A 26,669-nucleotide genomic window follows, 5' to 3' on the forward strand; every position below is an offset into this window, starting at 1 on the left:
TTATTAACTGCCTGTGTAAACTAACGCGGTTGTCGTACTGCTCGGAGAAAGCGCGTATACAAATAAATAACAATCGAATAAAATTAAGATACAACGTTCAACGCACGATTACAAAGGTCCTCGCAAATCAACGCGACAAAAGACTCGGCACTAAAAGGATAATGGAATGCAAAGATCGTTAGTAATTGACGTAATGCATTTCTTTCATACTTTCGTTCTCTTTCATTCGTTCATCCCTCCCCTTTTTCCTCGCGGGCGTTGCTCAGCAACGCCTGTTTGTTGTAACAATCGTATCGCCCGTTTCCAACGTGATAATAATAAACATATTAACAATAAAAACATAATTACTTATAGAAGTTTTAAAGATATATTAGGAGGAAACCCCTTCGGATTCGACCGGATAATCGCGACCGGGACTCGTCGTCGCGAATGGTCATTTTGTGATTTCTACGGGCTGGTTACTGTCTCTTTCGATTTTCGAGTAAAAATGCGACTCACAACGCCGGATAAAACCCTTGCGCTTGTGCGTTGCGGAATGATCAAGACGGACGCCTGTCTTGTTCTCTGCAAGACCCTCGTGTTGCCATTATCGTTTCATTTCGCTCGTTAACTAGCTCTCTCTCTCTCTCTCTCTCTCTCTCTCTCTCTCTCTCTCACTCATCGCGACGAAGACGTTCTACGTGTTTCTGCGCGTCGCCCGTACACACGTGAACTACTTGTTATAGAAAAGTGTCTGTATCAAAACCTCTGTCTAACTGATCGATACTTCATTTGCCTAATTTCCTTTCCCGTTTACGTACATCGTTTGAAAACTAATAGAGATCTGTCGATGATATTCGAATGTGCGTAACCGTTTAACATAAGTATGCACACGCGAACCACACACCACACGCACACGCACATACATACGCTTCGGTGCATCGCGGGATCTCTCGTCACCGTGTGAGCAAACCAATCGAAAAATAATCATACATAGGTTGCTTGCGCTTGTGACTCTTACGCGGAATCGCTCGCTCGTATCATCCGCGCTCGCTAAATTTCTCGAAGTGGAGCTCCACTGAGAACGAGAGTGGAAAGTGGCAGTATACAAGTGGTAATTCCGCCACTTGAGATCGCGAGAGCGCGAGAGTGAACGTGTTCCATTGAAGCTCAGAACGGATTTTGACTTCGTACGAGCGAATGTTTCAATCGATTACAGTGAAGGTGTTCCCACTGCACAATGGAGCACGTCAGATTCACTCTTGGATTCCGGCCGAGGATACTCGCTCGTCGACTCAAAGCGGGGAATTCATTCCGTGTGAATGGAGAATCGCTCGAATTCGAAGGACTCGCTGGTCACTCTACTTTTCGAGTGAAACTTCGCTCCGAGACACTTAGAAAGTACCTGATGATCTCGCGCTCGCGCAAGACTTAACCGAGCCGATCCTGCGAGCGCACGCACAGCAGCAGAGAAGCGTATCTTGTTATTACGAATTGTTTAACGTTGCCAGACGTGTCGCGATTGGATCTCGAGAGCGGGCCGTTTCATGCTTGCGGCGATAAAGCAATTCCGATTGGAAATTTGACTCCGCATCCGTCCGTCCGTCCGTCCGACCAACTTGGGTCGGTAAACAGGATCGCAGGATCGTTTCTCAGGTATTTCGGGCTTCGTTCCGCAGAGTTCACTTTTCTTTTTTTTCAGAGAAGTCTATTTTTCTCTTTCAATTTCTTAGCTTACGAAATCTCGGGTGATATCATTGCTGGAGTAAAATTGGCGGAACGGGGTTTCGTATAAAACGGGATTCAGTGCAAAATTTGCTCGCTAAATTGGTCGGTCGCGGAGATTTCCGCTGCGAAGCCCGAAATTCACAGACCGGACGTCCTGCGAACGCGCTATTCACTACGAAACGTATCCGAACCTAAACTACCTTCCACTGTATATTCGTTAATATGTACAGTCGCTGGGATCAGCGTGGTGACGTACAATCGCTGGAACCGACAAGAGGGTGAGACGCGGATCGATAAGCTTGGGATTAACGCTCGCGATCCTCTTTCTCCGCCTCGGATCGCTCGCGTCATCCCGATATCGAGCGCGATGGTCGCGATTCGCCTCAGCGAGCGCAAATCCGACGTGTACACTCGTTTACGAAACGGTTGGAACACATTTTCTTCTTATGACGAAGCCAGAAGCGCGTCAAGTGGTCACGATTGCGAGCCAGCATTCACGAGTTCGCGTGGCAGTTCGTTGTGACAGGAGCCGAAGTGACAATCAGGGCTGAGAAATAACTCGTCGCTTGCAAACGCCGTTACCGTTACGAATTGCTTTCCTCCGGTAACGACTCGGTAACGACGGTGTTCCCTTTTCTCTCATTGGTAACGATAACGGTAACGCAGTTACATTTTTTGGTGTTAACGGTAACGAGTACCATCGTTACTTTTGTCGTTACTTTACGCACAGAATGAACAGAGAGAAACGAATTCTCAAAAAAGATCCTCAAAACTCGGTGAACAAAAGATAACGAAAATCGCGACGACTCTTTACTTCTTGAATAACGGTACCGGCAACGAGTTACTTTTTATCGACGAATAATGAATAAGCTTTCTTGCTTCTCAGAAGTAACTTTCGGACCAATCCCGATGACGACGGTTGCGCTTGGCGAACACAGCGGTTGTGCAACCGTCGAGTAAGACTCGACGTGATTTGTGATTAGTGTATGCTCTGAGATCTACCAATCATATCTACACTCCAAAAACCGATCACTCGACCGTCGCGTTTGCCGAATGCAGTTTAGTGATATCGTCAATGTGACGATATCACAATCCAACGTCACAGCTGCAACGGAGAATTCGAGAAAAACGTATCTTTATTTTATTCTTATCTATCGAGTAAGAGTATAAAATAAAGGACCACTATTTACATCGTCCACCGTCATTCGACTTTTGTCATAACCGATCACCACAAGTGGCTCGCAATTGTGACCATTTGACTCGCTGCTAGCTGTCGCAAGAAAATGTGTTCAAATTAGAGCTAGTATTCGAATATCTAACTGTCTGAGTACCCGAAATCGGTTTCGATCGGAAGTCTCAAAACCGTGTTATTCGAATAATCCGGATAATCCAAGTTCAAACTGTATAGACAAGAAATTCGAATCTACAGCCAAATTCTGATCCCAATTATATAGAAAAAGTAGATAAATACAAAAACGGATCAATTTGATATAAGAAAATCACCCGAAATAATTATTATTCAAGTACAAAAGTGAACATAATCATTTTGGATGAAATCCAAGTTGAGTTGTAGTTAAAAAATGTCGATTTCTTGATTGTCCAATTTTGTTTCTTCAGAGCGATCCAAATCGTCTCGAATGTTTCTGGTAGAGGCCGATCCTACTACGAACATAAATCCGGACTCGATACTTCAACTGTTCCCCGGATTACCCGAATATAGGATTTTAAACATTTACTCATACACATAGAACGGTACACTGAATATCCTTTTATCGATAAAAGTAGCTCTAAAAGTGGCTGATAGCTAAGCTTGTGGACCACTTTTGGAAGCACTTTTATCCATAAAAATAGTCACAGATTGAGCGCTTCACAAAAAGCCACGAAGATTATATTAGAAATAGAGATTGCCTGTGTCACGAGCACTCGATCTTTGTCTATCTTGATCCCCATCGGAGGAAGTTAAACAGCATAGCAGTGGGCGGTTGAGGAGAAATATAGCTGTCCTTTGCGTCTAAACTTGAAATCTCTCGTTGCATATTTATTCGCCGTCTGGACAATCGGGTGACCGGATAGTGCGAAGTCCGAATGAAGATTGAAGCCTTAGCTTTCAGATCGTTTCGTAGATGAATGTACATCGGGCGACCTAAACGAAGTCTATTCCACGTTCCCGTTGTTGCTATTGCTTCCATCTCTTTTCCTTTCGCCCTTTCGCTTCCTTCTTCTCGTGCTTTTGCCTCGCTTCACGGTGAACTACTCCCTCGATTTTCGTCGCCGTCGATCGCGACGCAAACTTTGACGGCAACATGACATGTGTGTCTGTTACTAATGTCCGTGACTATGTTCCTCTTGTCCTGCGTCGCGCGAGGGTCGTCTGTATCGGACTAACGTCGACATCGAAGAAAGCCGGGAAGAGCCTCATTGAGTCTTCTTCTTGGACACCCCGTTCGTGTAACCGTTCGTGTGCCCGTTTGTGACAATTCCATTGCTGAGCGCGCTGCTCGTACTCGCTGACGCAGCTGCCGCGGCGGCAGCCTTTAACCTCTCCAGCCGCTTCTCCGCGTACACTTGTTTACCCTGAAAAAACAAGAACGATCGGATATATTTGGTTCCACTACGGTTAGGACTCTTCTTTTTCGTTTCCGATGCAATTCGAGTGCAACAATCGATAAGGAAACTTAACTTCTAGAAATTAATAAAGAACAAGTCCAACAGGAGACGACGCGCTCTCTTGATTTGCCGTTACAACCACGTCGAATCATAAGACGCATTGTCAAACTTAATTGTCCGCCTATAAAGGTTCTTCAACTTTTATGACGCAATGATGCCCGTCGCGATGATGGCTGCAAACTCGTGATGGAATTTGAAATTTTCGCTCAGGTACGTCTAAGCATTCGTACATCTTGACTGTCGATTAATAAGAGCTGATTAATAATCAATAGTCATGACGTGCGGATTTTTTGATATAATGCGTCTGATCGGAGAAACACCTGTGAGGACTGGGACTGCATTTATAGGAAGCTTTTATGAAGCCACCGGCGTTTCTGATTGCAACAGCTAGACGTCGTGACAATTGGAGTTGACCAACTGTTGCGATGAGTTAGCCATCATCGTCGCTACGAGCGTGTTGCGACCAATTGCGGCCGACATCGCGGCGGACGTAACCGGACTGACCTTTGCAATGTAAGCTTTGGCGTAGAAGTTTCCAAACAGGACGATGAAGGAGAGCATGTAGATTACAAGAGCGTATTGCATCCAGAGAGGGAAATCACATCCCGATCGAATGCCGTTGATGCCCAAAATTAAGGCAGTGGTGAACTGGATGAGCTGGAGAATCGTCAAGTACTTCTTCCACCAGAGGTACTTGGTCACCGAAGGGCCTAACGCGGCGAGTCCGTAGTACGAGTACATCAGCACGTGGATGGAGCTGTTTACCATCGCAGGCAGGAAAGCTGCGAGTACACGGACACGCGTAAAAAGAAAAGGAAGTGGCTAATTTTCTTCGTGCGCGCAAGAACGAGAGGCGTTACGACTTTTATACGTTCGTTTAAATGTTGAAATAAACGTTCCGTTAATTTAACGTCTGAAATCTCCGCAGTGACGAGTCCATTGTGAAGGACAACATTTCAAAATACTCTTTTAGCAGAGTAGAAGAATTAATTCATCGTTGCGAAAGGTATATTGAAAAAATAGTTATTGCATCGAAAAATAAAAATGCTTCTTTTATTTTTTTATCATCTTTTTTATACCTTTGGGCCGGGAAATTTTGAATCTTACTTATATTTTTTATCTTTCAATAAGGTGATTGATTTTGGGAGAAAGACTTGCACACTTACTGGATCCACTCGGTACCCATTTGATACCGATCCACCATAAGGAAAACATGGTGGAATGGTGGTAGACATGGAGGAAGCTCAACTGATTGTCCTTCTTCCGTAGAATGAAGAAGAATGTGTCGCAAAATTCCAGAAGTTTGCTGAAGTAGTACCACCAAACCGCGTGAGCAATCTAAAAGCATAGAAAGCGAAATCAGAGATTCTTTAAAAAATCTCTTGTAACTATAAATCAGACGTGCTTGGAGCAGATAAGATCACTAAAAATTATTCCTTTTCGAAATTTTCCCATTACCGAAGAAGAGAGGGAGAAAGACACAAGTTTACTCACCTGAAGTTCGTCGGGACGTGTAATGTGCCTTATTGGCTGGCATACGTAACTATATCGTAATCTCGTAGAAGCTAGAAACAACTGCAAAGAACACCAAGTATATACACATCGATAAAGCGATGAAGGAAACGCACTTTCCAGTGAAAGTGGATAAATAAAAGTAAGTAAAAACGTTCCGCGGGATATTTTCTCGTGCGACAGGAAGTAGTACCTACCTGAATGGCAATGTAAGCATTAAGACAGGCCATGGCAAGGTTATAGGGCACCAGTGCCCATGTTAATTTGAAAGCTTTCCGCTTCTTCATCGCCTTAGGACCCGCCCAAACAATTAGGAGGTACAGTATCGTGTACATTAACGTTGGTTTGGGCGAGTCAACCAATAACCATCCCCTCGTCCTCTCATCTGGAAGTCAAACAGATCGAAAAAATAGTTTTGTGAGAAATACATAAGTATTATTTCTTCGTGTGGTGGAGTGCCATTTTCATCGACCTATGTGGTAAAATATTATTTGACGTGACGAAAGAGTTTAGAAACGAAAATCTTCTCATACTTTCTCTAGGCACTGACAGTTCTTTTTCTTTTTTGGTAAGATACTCGACCAACTAATAAATTTCGTGCTGCAATTTCCAGAAATGGAACAATCTGATATTCAATAATTATTCGATGTATTCGTAATTAAATTATATATTTGGAAAAATTTTAATCGTTCTTTACGATTTTAATTTTCTAGAAATTGTGATGTTATCTGTAAACGGTTAAACACATCTATGCGACGTAACGCGTGTTGTACAATATAGTGCATATATATTTAAATTATAAAATTACCTGCGAGAGACAGCGTCCAGAGGTAGTAGTCGTATGCATCGTTGATGAGACTCGCCGTCGAATTGATAAAGTTCGCCATCGCCTGCGTAAGTCATCCTTGATTTTAGCAACTTTTACAATTTTAGGTTTATGGCTATAGATAACTTTTACAGATATTTCAATCATTTATTTCAATTGTATACATTCTTATCATGGGAAATGACGAAGTCATCGTCATTGCCGTTCCGACGATTGTGTGTTTCGTATGTGACGAGTAATTTAGCTCAATAAAATAAGATTAATAGATTCTCGTACGTTATTCCTTATCTTTGAAGACTACTTTGACAACATGGAGATCTAGGCACGTGCTATGGCAAAGTATAGTGCAAGGTGTTTTTCTGCCTTTTTTCGAAAATTGCCATTTCATAGAGATAAGTGATAAATTATCGTGAGAGAAAAAACTTTCATTAAGTAAGAAAGAAATTGCGAATCTAAAATAATGCGTGTTAAAAAATACGTGCATACTCAATGTTCTTGAATATGAATTACCGGAAATGAGGAAAAAAAGAAAAAAAGATAAATCGAGCAGTTTTCTTCTATTTCAATGACAAATTTTCAAACGAATATTAAGTAGATTTTTTTCGCGAAATAAAAATATCAAAAAGAGCCGTATTTATCATAATTGTCTCCAGGTCAAAATTCTGCTGTAAAGAAGCAATCTAATTAATTAGCTCAAGTCTACATGCCCAACCGGAAAACTTAATGCCTCGGAAAGAGAAATCGACTTTAACGTCGATGTTTATTATTTACGAACTTGCTTTTTTTTAATCATGCAAAACTCGCACGGAAAACAATCCGATTATTTTCCGTACAAATACGCAACATTTACAGAAATGAACAGTAGATGGACTCATTCGTAGCACACAGCGTCAATCGAAGTTCGATTGAACGAAATACGCCGTACGTGCGTTCATCAGCTCGTAATTAATTCTTGATGGTAATTCCGTCGAGATGCACATTATACGGTCGTTCACTCGCCGTCTATATCGCGGAACATAACTTTCACGCTCCTAAGAAACTATTACCGCTATCTCCCGAAGTCGCGCACTATAAACATGTCTCGACAAGCACGTTTTTTCTTCTCTTCAACTGCTCGTTGTGCGGAGTGCGATCATCCATCAACTAACGTATCCTATAAGGAAAGTCACTTTCCTTGCGCGTAACGACTCCGCGTTGAATTTACAGTACGCGAGCGCGCGTATTGCAACGTACAGCATATTTGAACTCTCGCGTGTCAGCAAATGCATATCGTGTGCGATGCCATCGTCGACACAATGTTATCGCATTGTAACGCGTAGCTAAATAATCGTTGGAATAACTCACGCCTCGGGAACTCTCAAAAATCAAATCACCAATTGTTTTCGCGTAGTGTCAGCTATGGAACGTTCCGTTGCAAAAGTTCAACTACGAAAACAGTGGAAACAATCAGATCTATTGTGACGCTGGAACACGTTTGTAATTACAAATAAAATATTTGGTGATGTGAGATCGAACGACTTTCTTCGTTTTCTCACGGGACGAAGCATTACCAATAGTTCATGGATGCAAATATTTCCTACCTTTACATTGCAGACGAATTTGATCGTAGAATGCGAGTTATTCCACAGTGTTTGTTACAACGAGTGAGTTGTTTATATTTTACAGTGAACAGTTGTTCCACGAAATAAATTTTAATGTAATTCGTAAAATTTAGAGAATCTGTACGTGACAATAGAATCGGTGTGTTAATTGACGTAAGCGTGCTAACCGTATGCAATTGTTGATGACATATACAAAAAAAAAGATAATCTTCTCAATATTAAATATTAAAGAGATTTGTGATATTATATATTAAAGTATATGTTGCCAAAGCATATTAGTGTGCATATTAGTGCACCAGCGCTCCATCATACACTCATAATAATAAGCATTTTCAATGACACGAGCGCGCGATCAAAGTGAAAGCTGAATCTATTAACAACTTTTTGTTCACGGAATTGTGTAGGATTTCTGAAGCTTTCAACAATCACCGCTGTCGCTTATGAACCACTAATAAATACGAAAGGATATCGTACACGGTATGTTAAAATATCAACGATAAAGTATCGTTGAAAATATACGAACTTCGCTATTGAAAGAGAAATATGTCGGTCGATTTCTTCTTAGAGTTAACGAGCTTATTAGAGAGTCACTCATCTCAAAAAGTGATCGAGAGAAGCATTTCAGAGACTATAATAAATGAATGCTTTATTAAATATATATATATATATATTAATAATAATAATAATATTAATAATAATAATAAATCGACATTCCTGGCTTTTTGTCTTAATTTAGCTTTTTACAAACAATATTAACAAACAATATTAACATTTCTCTTTTTGTGCTACAAGCGGAATTTATAAATTCAAGCTTTCCTGCCTACTAACGGCGCTGTGTGAATGAAAGTGCTTATTAACTGCATTTCCGACTTTCTATTATCCGACGCAATTAACAACACACCTCGGTTCCTCGGGAATTGCTCAACAAGAAAATGCTTAATACGTATATTTTGACTTAGAATCTTATTCCATTACAACATCACTAACGAATACGTTTATTAATGCTCTCTCTCTCTCCGACAAATTTCGCTGACGATTGCGCATTTTCGAACAACGACGTATGCGTTAGTCCGTATTGCGCGATAATAACAACAGCCAATTAACCGTTATCCATGTCGAAAGTACAAACCTACATTTCTCACTGTCGAGATGCGCGATCGACGAATTTTCGCGGTCGCAACGCATCATCGGAAGAAGAAATTCCGAAGAACGTACCCGCAGGATTGATATCGTTCGATTAATCGCGATTGCTCTCCAACGGGACGCGATACTGCGTGACACATGCTGCGTCCCTCGTCCTACTTATCGATTTTGGAAATCCCGTCTCCGTCTTGACCAACGCGAAGACGCGTAAGTACAAGTCGATATCTCGCGCGTTTCAAGAAGGAAGCAATGTGCTCTCTCGCAGAGTCGGTCGTTTCGGTCACTAGGTGATCCCAGCTTACGACGGGGGTTCCTTCTCGACGGCAGGAGGAAGCTCCCTTACCTTGTACGGATCTTACGAGCACCTTGACTCACTCTCAGCGGGTGGCTGCCGTCGCTGGAATCCCTCGATCTTGCGTGCGACTGGCGCGTGACGCGGGCCGACGAACGCGTGCTCTTTTCTTTTTCTTTTTCCTTTTCTTTTCTTTTCTTTTGCTTTTTTTTTCTCGGCGATGGCGACCGCGACTGACTTCGCGAGCGGAGTGAGCGCCGTGAGCTTGAACTTGCGAAACTGGCACCCGCGACTTCTCTCGCGGTCAAAGTGACATGGTCCGACAACCGTTCGACTCGGACGCTCGGACGAAAAAGAAAGAAACGATGACACCGCGGTAGGCGCCTCGCGAAAAGTGTCGCTGCTCTTTCTTCCACGAAAAAACGGGACGAAACCGTGGCACGTTCGTGGTCGCTCGACAAAGTGGCAGCGTCGTTCGTCGGCTTAGTCGGTCCGCTTTATAACTTTGGTGCCGGGAGTCTTCCGCCGTCCGCAATGGGTCCCAGTGGTGGACGACGATCGTCGTCGTCGGAGGTGGTGGTACCTCTCGCGTCGCGGGGACGTTGAGCGTAAACGAGGCCAAAAGGATCGCGAAAGTGGTGGGAACCGATCGTGGGGATAGATCGGCCGAGATCGGTCAAGGCGAGACGCACCTGGTAGATAGGATCGTGACGATCCCCCCCGGGATCGCGATGTATCCCACCCTCGGACGTCCGACGTCTTTCTTCTTCCACCACCACCTTCACCCTCACCCCCGCCCGCGCTCCGCCGAGCGGCACCGTCGTGGTCGTAGAGATCGAATCCGCGTGCGGAAACAACGGGTCGCGGAAGCCACCCGCGGTGGCTTCTCGCGGTGATTTCTACTTCCGCTCCGTGGCTCGAGATGAGCTTCTCGAATCGATTAGCCGAATTTGACGATGCGCGTTCGGTCGTCGCGCGTATTCACCGACATCGTCGGCCCGCGCCGAAAAGTGGACTTCCTGGTGGAGGGGAAAGGTGATCGGGGCGTGTAACGGTGGGGTCAACAGGGAGTACCGGTTTTTGAGCACGTGTTCGATTTTCCCCGACAAATAACTCGCCACCACCTCCTGGAGGACCAGTCCTTTGCGTTGTCCTAGTTTCGCGCGTGCAATGCGTAATTATAAATACACATATTTTTTTCTCCTTTCCTTCCTCTCTCTCTCTCTCTCTCTCTCTCTCTCTCTCTCTCTCTCTCTCTCTCTCATACTCTTGATTCTTTCATTTGTATTTGTTCGAAGTCGCATATATGCTGGCTACAACACGACGTCGTCGGCGTAGCCTCATTTTCCAGGCGAGAGTCTTGCGGCATCTCGGCACTTGCTGAGCGCATCGGGCCTCGTTCCAGGATTCTCGCGTCGGAAAAGTGGGCCCGCGAGAGTATCCGCACGGATACAAGGACGAGACGAAACGTACGAGACGCGAGGACTCTGCGTCGTGTCATCCTAGAACAGCAGCCCTACGCTCTCCGCGAATGCTCATCTTGTTACGTTGACGTTAACGAGTGCGGGTAGGGCTTTAAAACTGGATCGAGTTTTATCGAATGCCACGGGACGAATTTAACCGGACGACGAGATCATTTATTTACCGTGCATTCGACGTGCTCGAGTGACCCGAATATGAGGAATAAATTAGCTCACGAAGATCTTCCTATCGAACGATCGCGCGTGCAAGAGAGAGAGAGAGAGAGAGAGAGAGAGGAAGCAATTTTTCTCCAGTTCGACTTGGAAGAAGCGCGAGAGATACGCGAGGAAAAATTGCGATCGAGGAGAAAGCGACGGCAGGCGCAAAGCCGATATCTCAATGGGTAATCCGATAAATCAAAACGGGTCAATGGACCAGTCGCCGACTGTGTAGCACGGTTCCAAAATCCAAATACGTTGGTCCATGCGAGCCGCTTCTTCAGGGCCTCGATCGGTTCCCCTTTGTTGCTCGCTAAATCATCACTTAGCGAACGCTGCGATTTCGTACACGATCACAGATTTCACCAATAAATATAATCCTGTGCTATCAGCCCGCAGTCGATTCGTTATGGAGTCGGATTGCATCCTGCACGTTTCCGCGAAACACAACGCTGCTTCGCGCGCGATTGTTGATTTGTGATAATTATCACAACGCTGAATGCTGAATGGTGATTATTTATCAAACTGTAAATGATACTCTGTCTCTCCCTCCCTCCCTCCCTCCCTCCCTCCCTCCCTCCCTCTCCCTCAATCTCGCTTCCTTTCTCTTTGTAAATTTTCTTCATAAATTTATTCTCGTACGTGTGAGAAATTTTGAGATACAGCCTAATCTAATATGTATGTATTCGCGTCATTATTCACACTAACACACGTTGCCAGCCGAGAAACCCGGCTGAATGATTCATTTTCAGCGTTTATCTGGCGTTGAAAATATAAAATATGAATATTCGCCGTTTTCGAGACTATTTATGACTTAGCACGAGGATATAGGAACGTGAAATTATACGACGAAAAACTGCGTGAAGCGCGTCCCTCCGCGACGGCCAAACCACTCCCGGTACACCGGTATAATCCGGCGACGATTTGCATAAAGTCCAGAAATCTCAATAACAGGATTTAAAGTGGAGGTATCGGTGGCCCAATCTGAATTCATCGAATGACGATCAGCGATCTGCCCGATCAGCGGGACTCGTGCCCGTGCCAAACCGGTGGCAAGGAGAAAGAAAAGAGGAGAAGCAAAACGGGACCAGTTGCGTGGACGATCTCACGGCTCGTTCAGCCGATCGCGGCTCGGACAACTAGCAGTTGAGCAGCAGGTGAAGGATCAGCACACTGGAAGCTGAGTTACTGGCTCTGCCTAAGAGCACTTTCGTGGGGCGTCGTGTCGTGTGACAAACGAGTTCCGTGATGGGATGTATCATCGGGCAATCGTCCTTTTTATTATCGTTCGCGCTCACTCAAACGCCGAAAGCGAGCCGAAACGAGAGAGAGGAAGCGAGAAAAGGGTCATGCGGCGTAAAGGTATCGAAGGAGAAAGCGCGCCTCTGTTACCTTCGAATCTGGACATATCCGCGAGGGTCGCTCCACTTTGGCAGCGAAAGGCTAAAAAATCGCGATTCGGCTCTTACGCTCGAGGCGTAAACACACGTTTGTGTAAAACGAGAAAGACGCTGGAACATCAAACGTAAAATTACCGGTCGCGGTTATTAAGCGGTTATTAAGCGTCTCTGACGTGGCACGAGATAGAAAGCATAAAGGAGCATTAGATCGATCTTCTATCTGGACCGAATGTTTCTAGACGTATTGTCTGGTCTGAGATCTCTCTCTCTCTCTCTCTCTCTCTCTCTCTCTCTCTCTCTCTCTCTCTCTCTCTCTCTAATTCGATGATTCCACCATTCAGTTCAAAATGCATCAAGATTGCGCGCGCGAGCACACTGCGTATGCACATTGCGTATGCACGCAAAAACACACCAGACACGCGATATCCAAATTGAAAAAGACATTACTATACACACCCAGAAGAAATCTGGTTAATATATCCCCTGGAGCGAACTTTCATCCGAGCGTATTTTTTTTAGGCCGGCTTTTTTCACCAACCGAGCCGACGGATAATCCGAGAGATGAATCTCCGTCGAGAGAGTCAAGTCTTCAAAATATGTAGGAAATGTTTCCCTATTACCGCCCTTCGACGCCACTTTGATGACACAATCAAGCGGAATCGCGATACCGCGGAACTGCTTTTTACTTCCCCGGAAACGTCCTCGAGGTTTTGCATACTTGTCGAGAATCAGGTTTCTCGCCTGAAATGGGAACAGAATAAAAACGAAACCGCCTATACGATGGCTACTATGTAAAAACCGGTATGTGAAACTAGAACTATAAAAATCAATCATTGACGAGATCCAAAGATAACATACGGCGATGCGCTACCGTTGGTCACTTGCTTTAATAAAGCTATCAGCATTCCAGAAGCGTGAGTTCGCTCTGGACCGTTTTACGAGCATCTCATGGGCATTTTGAAAGTGTGACACTTTGAATAGCGACATGTCATCGTGATAATGAGGCATTCTGCGATATTCCATCGCGCGCTATATATACGTATCTCAATATTATTGATAATGTCGTGTTATTGCTTATCATTTCTCTCAGCTCACAAGGATCAGCATCGAATTGATATCGCGCGTTTGAAATGCCCGTGGGCTGAATTTCAAACTACGTCGACTGATCGTATCTGTTGAATATACATACGTAACGCTACATCAATTCTATTGCATCAGTCGTGTTACACATAACATTACATTATATGATCAACATAATAGTTGTATAAATAGGGATGCAACGATACGTATCGATAATATCGAAATATCGATATATCGAGAGACAAGTATCGAATATTTATTGATATTTTTTGTCTCCGATAAAATCGACATATCGACACATGAATTTTACTGATTTTCGTATTTCTCAGTTACAGCTCTGGGGGCCTATTACGGTTCTACGACCGAGATTAAAATTACAAAAGTGAGTGAATTCACTAGAATATATATTATGTAATTGCTCGATGTCTAATAAATTCGCTTACTTTTATAATTTCCATCTCAATCGTAATCCATTTGAACCGTAGATATCCTGCTCCATATATGTGGTGATCTTCGGCAAATAACTGCGGCTCATTATATATTTTCTAATAAGAATACGACAATAAATTATGTGAAGATAAACATTTTTAAAAGATCTTTTAAAATTTTTCGTGCATACCCTTTATATGCATACCCCTATATGTATATATTTTTTTTATATAAATATCAATATTTTTCGAAATTATCGATAATATCGTTATCGATATTTTGAGAAATCGTTGCATCTCTATGTATAAATGACAATCATCAATGCAATTAAGCTATTAGTGATATTAACATGCAATATATACGCATTACGCGACAGAAAAATGATCACTCCATTTATCGTCGCACGAGCGGCGCAGCGAGGAAATTAGAAAAGTTTGAATGATGTCGAAGCACTCCTCTCTCGCAATCGCTCTCGCTGAAGAAATTCATTATACATTCATTTCCAACGCAAGACTATGCGCTTGGAGCGACGAGTTTGAAGGCCCATTTACAGTGTATTACAGAATATTTCTCGTCTCGGTTCTCCCGACGCGCCGTATATTTCTTCAAATCATCTTACTAGACAAACATGACGCGTCTTCATGAATAACCAGCGTTTCAGGCGAAATAAGCATACGTCTCTTTCAGGCTGTAGAAATGTGAAATGCTACATGTTGTACGACCCCATTTGCCTTTGCCGTGACAATAATTTTACACTCTCTATTTTACGGCCAGCTAAATAATGACAATTATTAAGAAACGAAAAAGCAGAATCGTGCGCGCCTGCTCGCGTTTCTGTTACTCTTGCGGCCAATTGTCGCCAATTGGAGACACGTCTTGAATTCGAAACCTTTATTACACTAATACATACTGTACTATTATCTTCACGAACATTGTATTTGTTTCTCTCTGCGATTACAGCGCGGAGAAAACAAATACAATTCTTTTTCCAATGTTCAGTTTTTCTATAATAATTGACGCCAACGCGCTGTACAAACAATTACATCTCACGACGTAAAAGCAAATTGATTAATGAGTATGTGCTCTGTAAATGTTCATGAGGAGATGAGATTTTTTTTCCTTCTCTTTCGGAGACGACACAAGTGTTCCGATTGTATAATTACCTGCGATATTATTTCTAAATGTTATTCTCTTTCTTGTTGTATCTTAATGATCTTTTTTACAATATTTTTTTGCGCACGTTTGAAACTCTCCTTTGGAAATGGGTGAGTGTAAGTTGTCAGAGGCAAATAATGAGAAGAGGTAATAATGAGAAAGCTCGCGCCTTCTTTATTGACATGTTACACGGTAATAACGTATCTCGAGGTCGTACATGCGATGTTACGTTAGTTTGCGAGCAACCTTGTGATGGAGGAAATGAAATTTGCTAACGTTACGTGGGGATCTTTGATGTCGCGTACTTCTTGGGAAAATAATCGCTGACACACTTCAGCACCGGTACGTATCGCGGAAATGAACGTCGTCGAACGTTACACAATTAGCACACGGATTTAAGAAACAATATTTGGCGTCTCTACAAACATTTGCCGGTCGTTGTGGACCTTCCTAGAACTCGTTGCATGGTTACGCATGTCGATATAGGATGGGCTTACCAAATTTAACGATAGCTCGACACTTAGATCGCGTAACATCCTGTGAGGAAAGACCAAACTCGATCTCGAATTCGCGGCGAGAAACCGGCCGCTGCGAACAAAATTTGAAAAACGGACACTCCATACGGACGAAGCAGGAAGACGAGGAGGAGGAGAAGGAAGAGGATAAGGAAGAGGATTTGGCTTAGACGATGTGACGATTTATTGTGCCACTTAAGCGATCGCTAAGCGATCGTTGTTTTGCCTATAAAATATCCAATTCTACGATCGGAAAAAGAGCGAAAGTCTAAGCTACCATTCAAATCAATAAGCGGTGACATGGAAATACGTTTCAATATCTATCCTTGAAAATAGATCGCAAGCGAGATATCTTACGAACATGTTTCCCTCTTGCACGTTGAACAGCTCACTGTTTAGAATATTGCAAATTATCAGCGTACTATCGACGTGCTACCGATTCGCAATCGGTGAAAGAGAGCGTGGTAATTTAAAACTCGTTAAAATTCTACGTCGCGAGCATTCGAGCAATTAGATTAGAATGTAGATGCGCTAACAAGAATAAGTGCGATGATCTGGGAAGATATATCAGAGAGACAAAGATGTATATTAGCGTTTGCCACGAGTTCGCCGCACATAAAACTTGCAACTTTCCGCTAATTAATTGATGAATCCAAATAACAGCAATTTCGTGGAATAACGAGTGAATAATGTTAGAAACTCGCAAGATTTGGATGTCGATTGCTGAGCAACGGTCGACAATCATCAACAGTTTTTAGAATTCTCGGATTTGCGTTTGTCGCGCATTCGCAGCTAATGTTGCATCCGCAATATACAAGAAATTTCATCGCGGTCCGATTCTAATAAGTGAAACTGCTTTCAAGAGGTTTGTTCTTACAACAACCAGTGTTCAGTTAACGCCTGCTTGAAACGAAGGGAAAAGTTGTTCGATAGAGAGTGGTTACACTTCCTTTCTCCTGCACTGAGCAGGCAGGATCGTTTCTATCGTAATCATTGACATTCCCAGGCTGGACAAAAGTCTGCTGATCGGAGTCGCGGTAATTTGATATCGATATTTGACGCAATATGAAAGTATCGGGAGGAGGACACAAGGGTGTCCTCCTCGAAGATCATGTTGCCAAGATTTGAGGATTCGCGAGGACGTCGCAGGACGCGCAAGGATTTCGCAAACGCGGTGTCGCCGCTCATAGTGTCACCGTAACATAACATGTCACGTAACGATCGAAGCAGGAAAGAAGCAACGGTCTCGAACACGAAGATTTCACTAACAAGGACGCGAGTTGCGATATATTTGCACTACATTCGGCTTTGCTTATCGCGAGCGAACCAGGTATCCTGTAATCCGCAAAATCTCAGCGGGCTCTTCGTTAACTTGACTCGGTAAACAGACGGGATTATACTTGATTCGCTTTGGTCTGCGCCTTGGTTGCGTATAAATGGTCGGAAAAGAGAATTACATTGATACAATTGGCACCGCAACGATCAAGTGAAAGCGATAGGTTTTTATTAGAATTTCTCTAATCGGCAATCTTTTTGCATTTCCGCTGGTAAGAATACTAACGAAGAAAGTCATTTCCAACACACCATCAATGCACGAATCTCAAATTATGCGTCCCACCCGTAGGAACTATCCGATCCCTCGGCAAATCGGGCAAAACTAAACGCGTGCACTTACGTGATCGATAAGACACACACACCCATCGGACCGAACCATTAATACCGCATTAACAGCATCATATTTGTTATGCGATAAATTTGCTTGTTGCTACTCGAGTAAACGTGGAAAGAAAAAAGAAATCACAAGGCGTCACGAGGAAAAAATGTGACGCCTTGCTAATCAGCGTGTTAGGCATTAATTATTCCGGGTAATTAATTTCAAAAGTAAATTAACAGGCTATATTATAATTCTCGAGTCCTTCTTCACTCTCCTCTCATTGACTCGCGATATTCCACTACGTAGATCGTCCTAACACACACATCGCGGAGAGAAAGTGCTCAACGGCCTGCCGTTATACCAATCCCGAAAATAATTAGCGGAAAGCGCCTCGTGTGTGTGTGTGTGTGTGTGTGTTAGTTTTATCGCCTTGTATACCATCGGGAATTCGGACACAGTGACGTCTCGCCGATCGGTGGTGTGTGATAGAAGCCAATCTTTTTGTCGAGAACATAAGAAAAGGACAATAATTCGCCGGAGAAGGTCGAATGTGTGCCTCGGCACGTGATACACGTAAGATACAAACCGGTTGGTGGCCGGTTCGCACTTTCTTCGATACATCTCTACGCTGGCCATGATCACCTCACTTTCGAGGTCAATGTCTAGGCCTGGGGTGTACGCCCGAGATGTGCATCACGTTGTGGCTGGCTTCTTTTGCATCGGTGCAACTTTCCTTGATTCGCGAGTGCTAGTGAGACGGAGGCACGTGCGTGTGTGATTCTCTTATTTGCCAGGAGCGCATGTGTCGCGTCTGTAATCGATGAAACCGTGCCTTCCCGGAAAAATCTTCGATTTTCCCTCGCATTCACGTACGCATCTACAGCAATGATTCGCCGTATGGTGTCACGTGACACTGAAAATATCTCCGGGATTTCAAGCAAGAGCTCCATGAGAGAATTTACACTCGATGCGTAGCAGCGTTTGCGTACGGATCGTTCGTTCCGACAGATTTTTAACTGGCGCTTCGCCGCGGCCAGTTGCAATTGGAAAACCCGAGATAAAGTTCCGAGATGCGTTTTGAGAAAAGAGAAGATTATCAAGGAGATGGAGCTCTCGTAATTACACTCATCATACCATTTTTTCCTCCTGCCGCGGTGATTTCTCCGTATTCCGCGCGGCGAACTGGTATGTCCGGCGGATCTAGTAAATGAAGAAGCAGCGAAAGTAAAACCTCTCAGATACGACCGACATGGAGAGTGCATTCGTATACGCGCGTCGATTATTTTACAGTAGAGTTATAGCACTAAATTAGCACCAAGCGACTGCACATTTCAGAAATGTTTCGTAATGAGATTGTATGCAACGAAAACATGCATTTCCTTCAAATTAAACGGGTTTTTTTTTCTTAATTGCCGGCCATCGGAACTATTCCGCAATGGACAACGATAACGCGAACGACGGAATTGTCGCGATGACTCAACACTCGAGTAATCACTAAATTAAATAATAAATAAATCACGACTAAATTAAATCCGATATCAAAGAAAAGGCTGCAGGATCCCCGAGCTGATTCGCTGAAACAGCTGGAGATTCATTCGATCGAGATTAACGATCGTTCTCCCAGCTTATTAATTCGCGAATACGGTGGGTGGGATAAATTGTCCTAATGTAATCATCGACTGAACCAAATCGTCTGAATTGTCGTGATGCTTTCTACTGTCACATGTCACATGACTAAGTGCGCGATTGACCGCGTTTGAAGGTTTCGTCGCCTCATTAAATGTCGCGGAGTGACGGGCCAGTCGGACTTGCCGTGTTCGCGTTCGCACGCACTTCCACAGCTTCATCAAATAGCGTATTAAATATGAAAATTGTTTATGTAAATTACTGAATGCGGCCTTAATCGAGGGTCGTTCAATTCCTTTGTTCAAAATCGCCCATCATCGCGACACCGCGACAAATACGCGACTTTGTCGCGCCACCGACTCGCGGCCGGCGAATATAATAACGCGCGTCCCAAACTGCTTGTCAGTGTACTGCGTAACAGAAATGAGCGATTTGTTGACAATTTCTCATCGTTTCCTCATGCCTCCCGCCGGTGTAGAATTTTGCTGTATCGAATCGTAATGCCAAATGGAGCCGCGAAAAACGCATGCGCGTTTTAACCTCAAGATATCAGTCGCGTGTTTTCCCGCTTGACTTTACGTACGCCGTTTAGGCGAAGCGCGTGCGATTTTAACGCGGAGACACTACTAAATAATAATTTAGTTGGAAAATAATAATTTAGTTGTAAAGATGAATTTTCTTCTGATTCCTTTCTTGAAACCTCATTTTTAATCCTCATCAAGTATCGCCGAAGAAAATCACGTTAACGCTGTCATGGAAAGGAAATTTCATTCCGCTGCATGCTTTTTTATTTCAGAAATAAAAAATCAAACAAAGGCAATTAAATGTTTTATTGCGACTTTCGGCCCCAGTTGAATTCGTGCTTAAAAATATGCCATCAAACTCCATCGGAGGCGTCATATTGTCATTTTTGTGCGACGAAGATGCTGAATTAAAAAACTCACCGATAACAACGCGCGTTCCAAACCGTTCGTCATACCGTAACTGAAATGAGTGACAATTGTTGACAGCTTCTTATCTTTTCCTTATGCCTCCCGTCGCGGCACGGAATTTCGCAGTATCGAATCGAGCCATGTGAAAAACACACGCGCGTCGATCCTCAGATATCAATCGCGTAATTCTCCCGCTTGACTTAACGCGTTGTTTAGACGAAGCACGCGCGCGAAGTAGCAGCGACGCAGCAGCGACGAGAGAGATCAACGTGAACTCGCGGTTCGTATTTCAGCTCCTCCGGATCCTCGAATCTCGAGCAAGTCTGTAAGGGCAGACCTGCCGGAGTGAGTCGATGACCGAGATATTAAAAGTAAGACACATGAACAAATGATGGAAGAGGGTATAAGTCGGTCGATGGAGCGTAAACTATAGCTGACAAGTCATTCACTGCAAGTGACAGGTGTGTACATATAGTCTTTATCTCTTTATATGCAGCCAGACTTGAATAATCGTGAAAATATTGATGTCAAGTGAAAACTCGAATTCAATTAACATTCGAACGCGCGTATTCCCGTGATATAACGACGAAGCCACGTCGTTCCCGCAATTTCGCGAAAACGTTTCCATTAGAGGCCCAGTGGCGCTCATGAGTGTGACAATTAGACTTGTTAAGAGTCGTGACACTCGGGTCTTTTAACTGTTTCTTCTTTCCCGCGATTTCGCGGGGACTTTCGTTAAAATTCAAATGACCTTCGAATGAAATTAGTAGGAATCAATGAATCGAATGAATTTTCAAATCGTTTGTCTTTGTGCATATGTTAAACTGCCTTTTCTTCTATTCTTTTTTTTCAATTAACCTCATCGCTTATCAAGCGATCCGAGTCGAATCGAATATAATCCCGTTCGACTTCGCTCCCTGATTACAATCATTGGCATCAGCATTGCGTTGGAAAGCACGGATCGCGCATGAGCAGTTGCATATTCCGAACCAAAGTGTGAAACCAAAGTAGATTGCACAGAATTGAAAAGAGACAAAGGCATTACACACACCGCTTGAAATAAGAAGTAAGAAGTAGCAAATCGCTCGCGTTCATCTAACCCGAGTAATCCAACGAACATTCGCCGCTTTGATAATCCCTCTTGGTGCGGACTTCCTCGTCGAGGAACGCGCTTATCAGAAGGCAATGACAATATGCGTTGGCACATCAAAGACCCTCCGATCGTTCCATTTACGACGCCTTTTACGAACGTGTGAACGCTAACTGCTGTGCTGCAGCACAGCACACGTTACGCACGAGCTCGACGCCACAAGCGTCACAAGCTGCGTCGGCAGGCTCCTCCGACGAAGCTTCAGCTTCGACATTACACGCCGATGAGCTTATTTTTCCCCGTGGCGGCGATCCCTTACCCAAGGAGTAGCGCTCTTCCTCGCTGATTTCTCCGTCTCGCGACCCGTCGCGATCGCGGTCACGCGCGACTCTCCTCCACCTCGTCGGCCACCCTCAGGCAACAACCTCTCCGGTCGGTGTCGCCGTGCGTCGCGCGCCAGGGAGATCCGGTCGAATAAGACCCGCGGCTCTCATTCGACGAGGTGCGCGATGATACGTAGACCCGGGGCTCGGCGGCGACCTCTCAACCGAGCGAGCCCGACATTCGCGCCTTGTTCAACGATCGCCAGCCATGTCAACGATCCCGCGAAGCAACGGGCGCACACACGCACCACACACCGTCACCATCACCCACGAATGATCACGAGGGCTCGGTGTCGCGCGGCACAGCCTCCCGTCCCGTCAAAATCGCGAGGTGCGCGGAAACGAAAGTACCGGCTCACTTCGCGTCGCGTTTCCGTCGATTAGCGATCAGCTTTCACACGCTCGCGCACCGCACCTCCTATCAGTACCGCCGATGGAGAGTAAAAAAAGAGGGAAAACGCTAACGCACAGGAGCGACTCTCGTTCCTCTCTCGTTTCTCGCTCTCGCTCTCGCTCTCGCTCTTTCTCGCCGTCTCTTTCTCTGTGCCAGGCCTTTCCCGATCTCGCGGAGGGTGCAGGCGCCGGCCGGCCGCCATCATAGAAATCAATACAACCCTTAAGGGGAGCTTACACCGTGTGTATGGGATTTCGTCGAGCGAACGCTTTCGCTTCGCGGGTCGACAACCCCGGGTCGCGACCTCGACCACTACGATTTTCGAACGCTGCTTGGAAACGACAGGGTCTCGCCCTGGTCGCATCTCGACTCGTTTCCATCGTCGCGAACAGACGAGTCAAGGAGCCAACGAGCCTCATCGTACAAACAGCGTCGACAACCGAGCTCGCGGGTAGTTTCGGTTGTCAGCAATCGATGTCAATTTCGATTTGCCACTGGCCTTGTGTACATTTAGGCAGACAAGGTGTAACCTGTCGGTTATCTCAACCGTAGAAACGCACCGAACCTTCCGCTCGTTTTTTGACCTCCGCAACATTTTTATTACGTGTGACACCTTCCTGTCCAATTAGATCTCGACGTTTCCACCTTCCCAAGCAGCGCGATCGATATCTTCCTAGTCGGTGTGTCCGCAAACACCCGACTTCCTCGCCGTTGAAGAACTAGACGATGAAGGGTCTCGGGCGAAAAGTAAACGCTTCTATTTCCCTTCCTGGATCCGCTGACGCTAACTGCAACACAGGCGGGAAACTGCGGACAGTCGTCCGACAGTCGAGGATGGAATTATCGGGGCTCGGAAAAAGCGGCGATCAGCCGCTAATGATTCATCCGTCATTTGTCACCGCTTGACCAACGTGTATACATAGACTAAGCATTTGTATACTTTCACTACGGTTGAAGAAACGAGCTGAACCGGAAATTGGTAGTTGAGGATCGAGGGAGAGAGAGAGAGAGAGAGAGAGAGAGAGAGAGAGAGAGGGGGAGAGAGAGAGAAAGAAAGTATTAGCAAATAATCTTTTAGTCTTAAGTTACTATTTTCCGATCTGCGGCCAAGATTTTTGGTGTGGTGAAAACTTCATCCTGGTGATTCAGCACTATCTAACATTCGGACGTTACGGTTTCGAGCGGTAATGCGGAAGTAACAAATCGGAAACGCACGTACAGCCGGCTGATTCCAAATTGCAACACTTCCTTCCGATGAGTTTCGTAACGCTTCCCATATCCAATAGGGAAATTCGTTTTTCAATCATCCTCAGGAAATTTTTCATCTTCCTTGTTGGATACGGAAGACGTTGCAAGAGTCGTCGGAGAAGAAGCTTGCGACCTTTGATCAGCTGGCCGCACAAGACATGATTCTCTAGAAACGTCGAACTGCGAAATGTAGATGCAGAGTACGGCTTAGACGTTGAGTTGTATTTATTAGAAGAGAGTAACGAGGACGAGAGACGGTAGAAAATGGATACGCAAGAGGACTTTCTATGTGCAGTCTTGTGCCCCTCTCTCTCTCTCTCTCTCTCTCTCTCTCTCTCTCTCTCTCTCTCTCTCTCTCTCTCTCTCTCCCTCCCTCTCATTTTGACCGCCTCACCTAGTATTCATATACCATGTACATATATGTCAGTTCTCCCACGCGATATAAAAGTTTTTCCTAGCAATACCAATAGTTACATGAACGATGTCCAAATGCAACTCAAAATCGAATATGACTGCTTTGAGATCAGCGACGGAGAAAAAAGGATGAAGAAGAGAAAGAGGGAGAAGAAGCAATCAGAATCGCCGATTGATAAAGATAAAAATTTCATGTTCAATTCCGACACGGGTCGGCGAGCAAGAAGTTACGAAAATCTTCCACATTAAAATATATTTCTAAAGACACAACTTTGAAAAGCAGAAAAGAAGGAAAACCAAGTCTAGACGATGCGCTCGGGTCGCGATGCAACAATTGCTGCAAAACACAGCGATTTCCGAAGCAGAACCGATTGCTTCTTCGCGCGTCTTCCGGCTGCTCCGAAGCTCGATGCAACTCGCGCTAGACAAATACGGCGAAGCGGCCGGCCGGATCATTCTTCCTCGATGATCAATGACAATCAATCTTTCATAACGGGAAAGTCAGGATTGTCCGTGCCTGTTTATCCGTAGCATCCGTAGGAAGCGGCTAGAAACTGACGGCTCCCTTGCCATTTTACTGTACTATGTCCTTGAAGAGGAGAGACTTACGAGAGAACGAAGCGAACAGGCACGAAAGATCTCATCGAGGCCGTCGATCGAGGTCAGGTTTTAGACGCGCATGACGTCAAGGTCTAAATAGACGGTACCGTTGTGCCGTTCAGGACGCGATCGAGAGGAAAGGGAAGGACGCGTCAGCGTGTGCTGTAGCGGGTTGCGATCTCTTCACGCGCGCGCGCGCGCATTTCTTTCTCATTTGCGAAGCCTGCCGGGCTGCCTGCATCGGGACGAGCTATCCGTAGCCATACCAGACGCCTCTGTACTGACCCACTCTCACTCTCACCTTTCTCTTTCCCTCCGTATCTCTTCGTATTTTCTCCTCTCAAGAGCGTATCCGCGTAATATAAAGATGATAGGAACGACTCTCGAAAGAATTTCGTTATCGTCTACGCGCCGTTTTCATCTTAACACTTTCGATACATTTTTGCACGATCTTGCGTATTCTCTCTCTGTTGCCAGCCTCCGTTGCTTCGTTTTTCTTTGATCGAACATATAAATTACTGCACGATATCTCTTTCTCCATTATGGTAGTCTCTCATCGTCCAAGGTCAAAGGTCAAAATTGAAACGTGTAAAGTTCTCGTACGAGTTTACGCTTTGAACTACGCGAGTTAGCTCTTATTGGTTCATAAAATTTCACTTTGGCTATGCTATCTGAGAGTCTTGTAATATATATTTATTTGCGTTTCTCTTTTTTTTTATTTCTCCAACCGGATGCAGATTGAAATTGACTAAAATAATTGGCAAATCGATAATCAAAAGTAATCAATCGTCATAAAATGTAATTCCGAATAATTCGATCGATTAATAAATTGATTATTAATAATACAATCTATTAAATTAAAATGATGAATTGAAACAGTTGTTATCTGTGCAATTACGATTTACTCAATGTTAATTTGGATTATTTCAAAGTTTCAGTCGATTAATGCCCGACACTGGTTGAAACGTATCTGCGTCAAATAGGAAGACACTGGGCAATTCGCGGCAAGTAATTTGCATACACGCGTAAGCGGATGATAGCACTTGCAATTGGGCTAAATCGATAGCTAATTGATAGCAAATTGATTAATTGCCGTGCCTCGTGCACGTCGCGAAGGACGCCGAAAGCGCGTCGTCAGTCGACCACGGCCTAAGATGAAGAGCGCACTACCTCTGGTAGTTTTGCTTCACCTGTGTTGGAATTCTCTCCCGGAAGTATGCTCCGGTACAAGGTAAATGACATCGTCGTACTCGTTTAAAAGTCATTTTCGCGCCATTACGCACTGCGACGAGTCGACGGCGCGTTTCGTCGCGGCGCCTTTTATCGCTTTCGACGATTTTCGAGGAAAAACGTCTGTGAATAATTTCGCACCAAGGAGCGCGGAGTAAGTTCGAAATTACTTTTTTTGCGATTTTGACATATTTTTCACCTTTGGCGTCACAAACGAGCTGCTGTGTAATTTACAGGGTAAAGAAAATCCGCGAGTATGATCGTTCGAAAATGATAAGACAACGGTCGTTGATTTCCACGTCGCGATGAAGCGAATCGCTACATAATTTTGTTTGAATAATTTGCAGTTTTTCTCAGAGAAGAGATTGTTTCTCTTCCTGCGTTTAACGCGTCGAGAAAATTTGCAATGAGTCATTAGTTACGCGTTATGACATTAATCGTATGTAAAGAGCTATTAGAAAAAATTCTTCTACACATTTCGTGTAAACATGCACCGTGAATATTTAAAGAAAAATGAATGCGTTGACAAGAACGATTAGATATATTTAATCAACGCTAATGCATAAGACAACTTAAACAATAAGAGAATATAGAATATTTCTCGCAGTTTGTTCAACGAGAATGTCAACAATTGTACTGTGACGCCGAGACTCATTCTACCCGATCATTATGTTAAAGGTAATACGCATATTACTGTAAGGAAACATCCTTACAGATATAACGAACAATAATAAATAATAACGAAACAAAACAATCCACAGAGATAAGACCACCATCGGCAAAGGACGCGCCTGTAGTAGTGAACTTTAACATTTTAGTGGTTGACATTAATTCGATCAATGTTGAAGATATGGACTTCCGGTAAGCCGAAATATTTTCAGAAGGTGTCCAGAGACGTAAAATTCAATTAAAAGATCAAAATACGCTAATTTTCATTAGAGATTTAAAATTTAATCAAATATAATATATAGTAAAAAAATATATTTAAAAAGTCCTCCAAAAGTCATAATCAAGTATTACAAATATAAATAAATTATCCGTCACAACAGAAAAGAGTCAGATATGATAAAATATTTAATAATTATAAAAGAC

General features: G+C 44.1%; 2 protein-coding genes across 6 annotated transcripts in view; one reads left to right on the plus strand and one right to left on the minus strand.

Annotated features, from left to right (window-relative positions):
• On the minus strand, positions 1-22,413 carry LOC105187097 (elongation of very long chain fatty acids protein 4). 4 transcript variants are annotated; one of them, XM_025304709.1, is made up of 7 exons: positions 21,270-21,611; positions 6,695-6,776; positions 6,084-6,271; positions 5,869-5,949; positions 5,541-5,712; positions 4,879-5,156; positions 1-4,281 (listed from the first exon to the last, which is right to left on the minus strand). In XM_025304709.1, exons 1-7 carry the CDS (start codon positions 21,423-21,425, stop codon positions 4,123-4,125), a joined length of 1,116 nt encoding a protein of 371 aa, XP_025160494.1. In that variant the 5' UTR covers positions 21,426-21,611; the 3' UTR covers positions 1-4,122. The 4 variants fall into 4 exon arrangements, with proteins under 4 accessions (XP_025160494.1, XP_025160496.1, XP_011145999.1 ...); XM_025304711.1 differs by lacking the exon at positions 21,270-21,611 and adding an exon at positions 21,628-22,413 and having other exon boundaries at positions 4,123-4,281; XM_011147697.3 differs by lacking the exon at positions 21,270-21,611 and adding an exon at positions 9,800-10,967 and having other exon boundaries at positions 4,123-4,281.
• alka (glycine receptor subunit alpha alkaliphile) overlaps positions 20,015-26,669 on the plus strand; it is a 9,326-nt gene continuing 2,671 nt past the window's right edge. Inside the window, exons 1-4 of one of the 2 annotated variants that reach the window (XM_011147701.3) lie at positions 20,015-20,679; positions 25,280-25,578; positions 26,185-26,255; positions 26,339-26,438. In XM_011147701.3, the coding sequence (XP_011146003.1) occupies positions 25,502-25,578; positions 26,185-26,255; positions 26,339-26,438 (248 nt within the window). In that variant the 5' untranslated portion in view covers positions 20,015-20,679; positions 25,280-25,501. Of the gene's footprint in view, positions 21,285-25,279; positions 25,579-26,184; positions 26,256-26,338; positions 26,439-26,669 lie in introns of both variants that reach the window. The other variant, XM_025304708.1, reaches the window with a different exon arrangement.

The sequence above is a fragment of the Harpegnathos saltator genome, unplaced genomic scaffold, assembly GCF_003227715.2.
Source record: "Harpegnathos saltator strain DR-91 unplaced genomic scaffold, Hsal_v8.6 scaffold640, whole genome shotgun sequence".
Taxonomy (NCBI): Eukaryota; Metazoa; Arthropoda; class Insecta; order Hymenoptera; family Formicidae; genus Harpegnathos; species Harpegnathos saltator.

What these genes read in the sequence shown, in the direction of transcription:
- LOC105187097 (XM_025304709.1), bottom strand. Translation starts at nt 21,425, where the DNA reads ATGTGCCAACGCATATTGTCATTGCCTTCTGATAAGCGCGTTCCTCGA. An exon ending in CTTACTTCTTATTTCAAGCG is followed by an intron (nt 6,777 to 21,269) that starts GTGTGTGTAATG and finishes TGACTTACGCAG; the next exon opens with GCGATGGCGAACTTTATCAA. An exon ending in CCAAAGCTTACATTGCAAAG is followed by an intron (nt 4,282 to 4,878) that starts GTCAGTCCGGTT and finishes TTGTTTTTTCAG; the next exon opens with GGTAAACAAGTGTACGCGGA.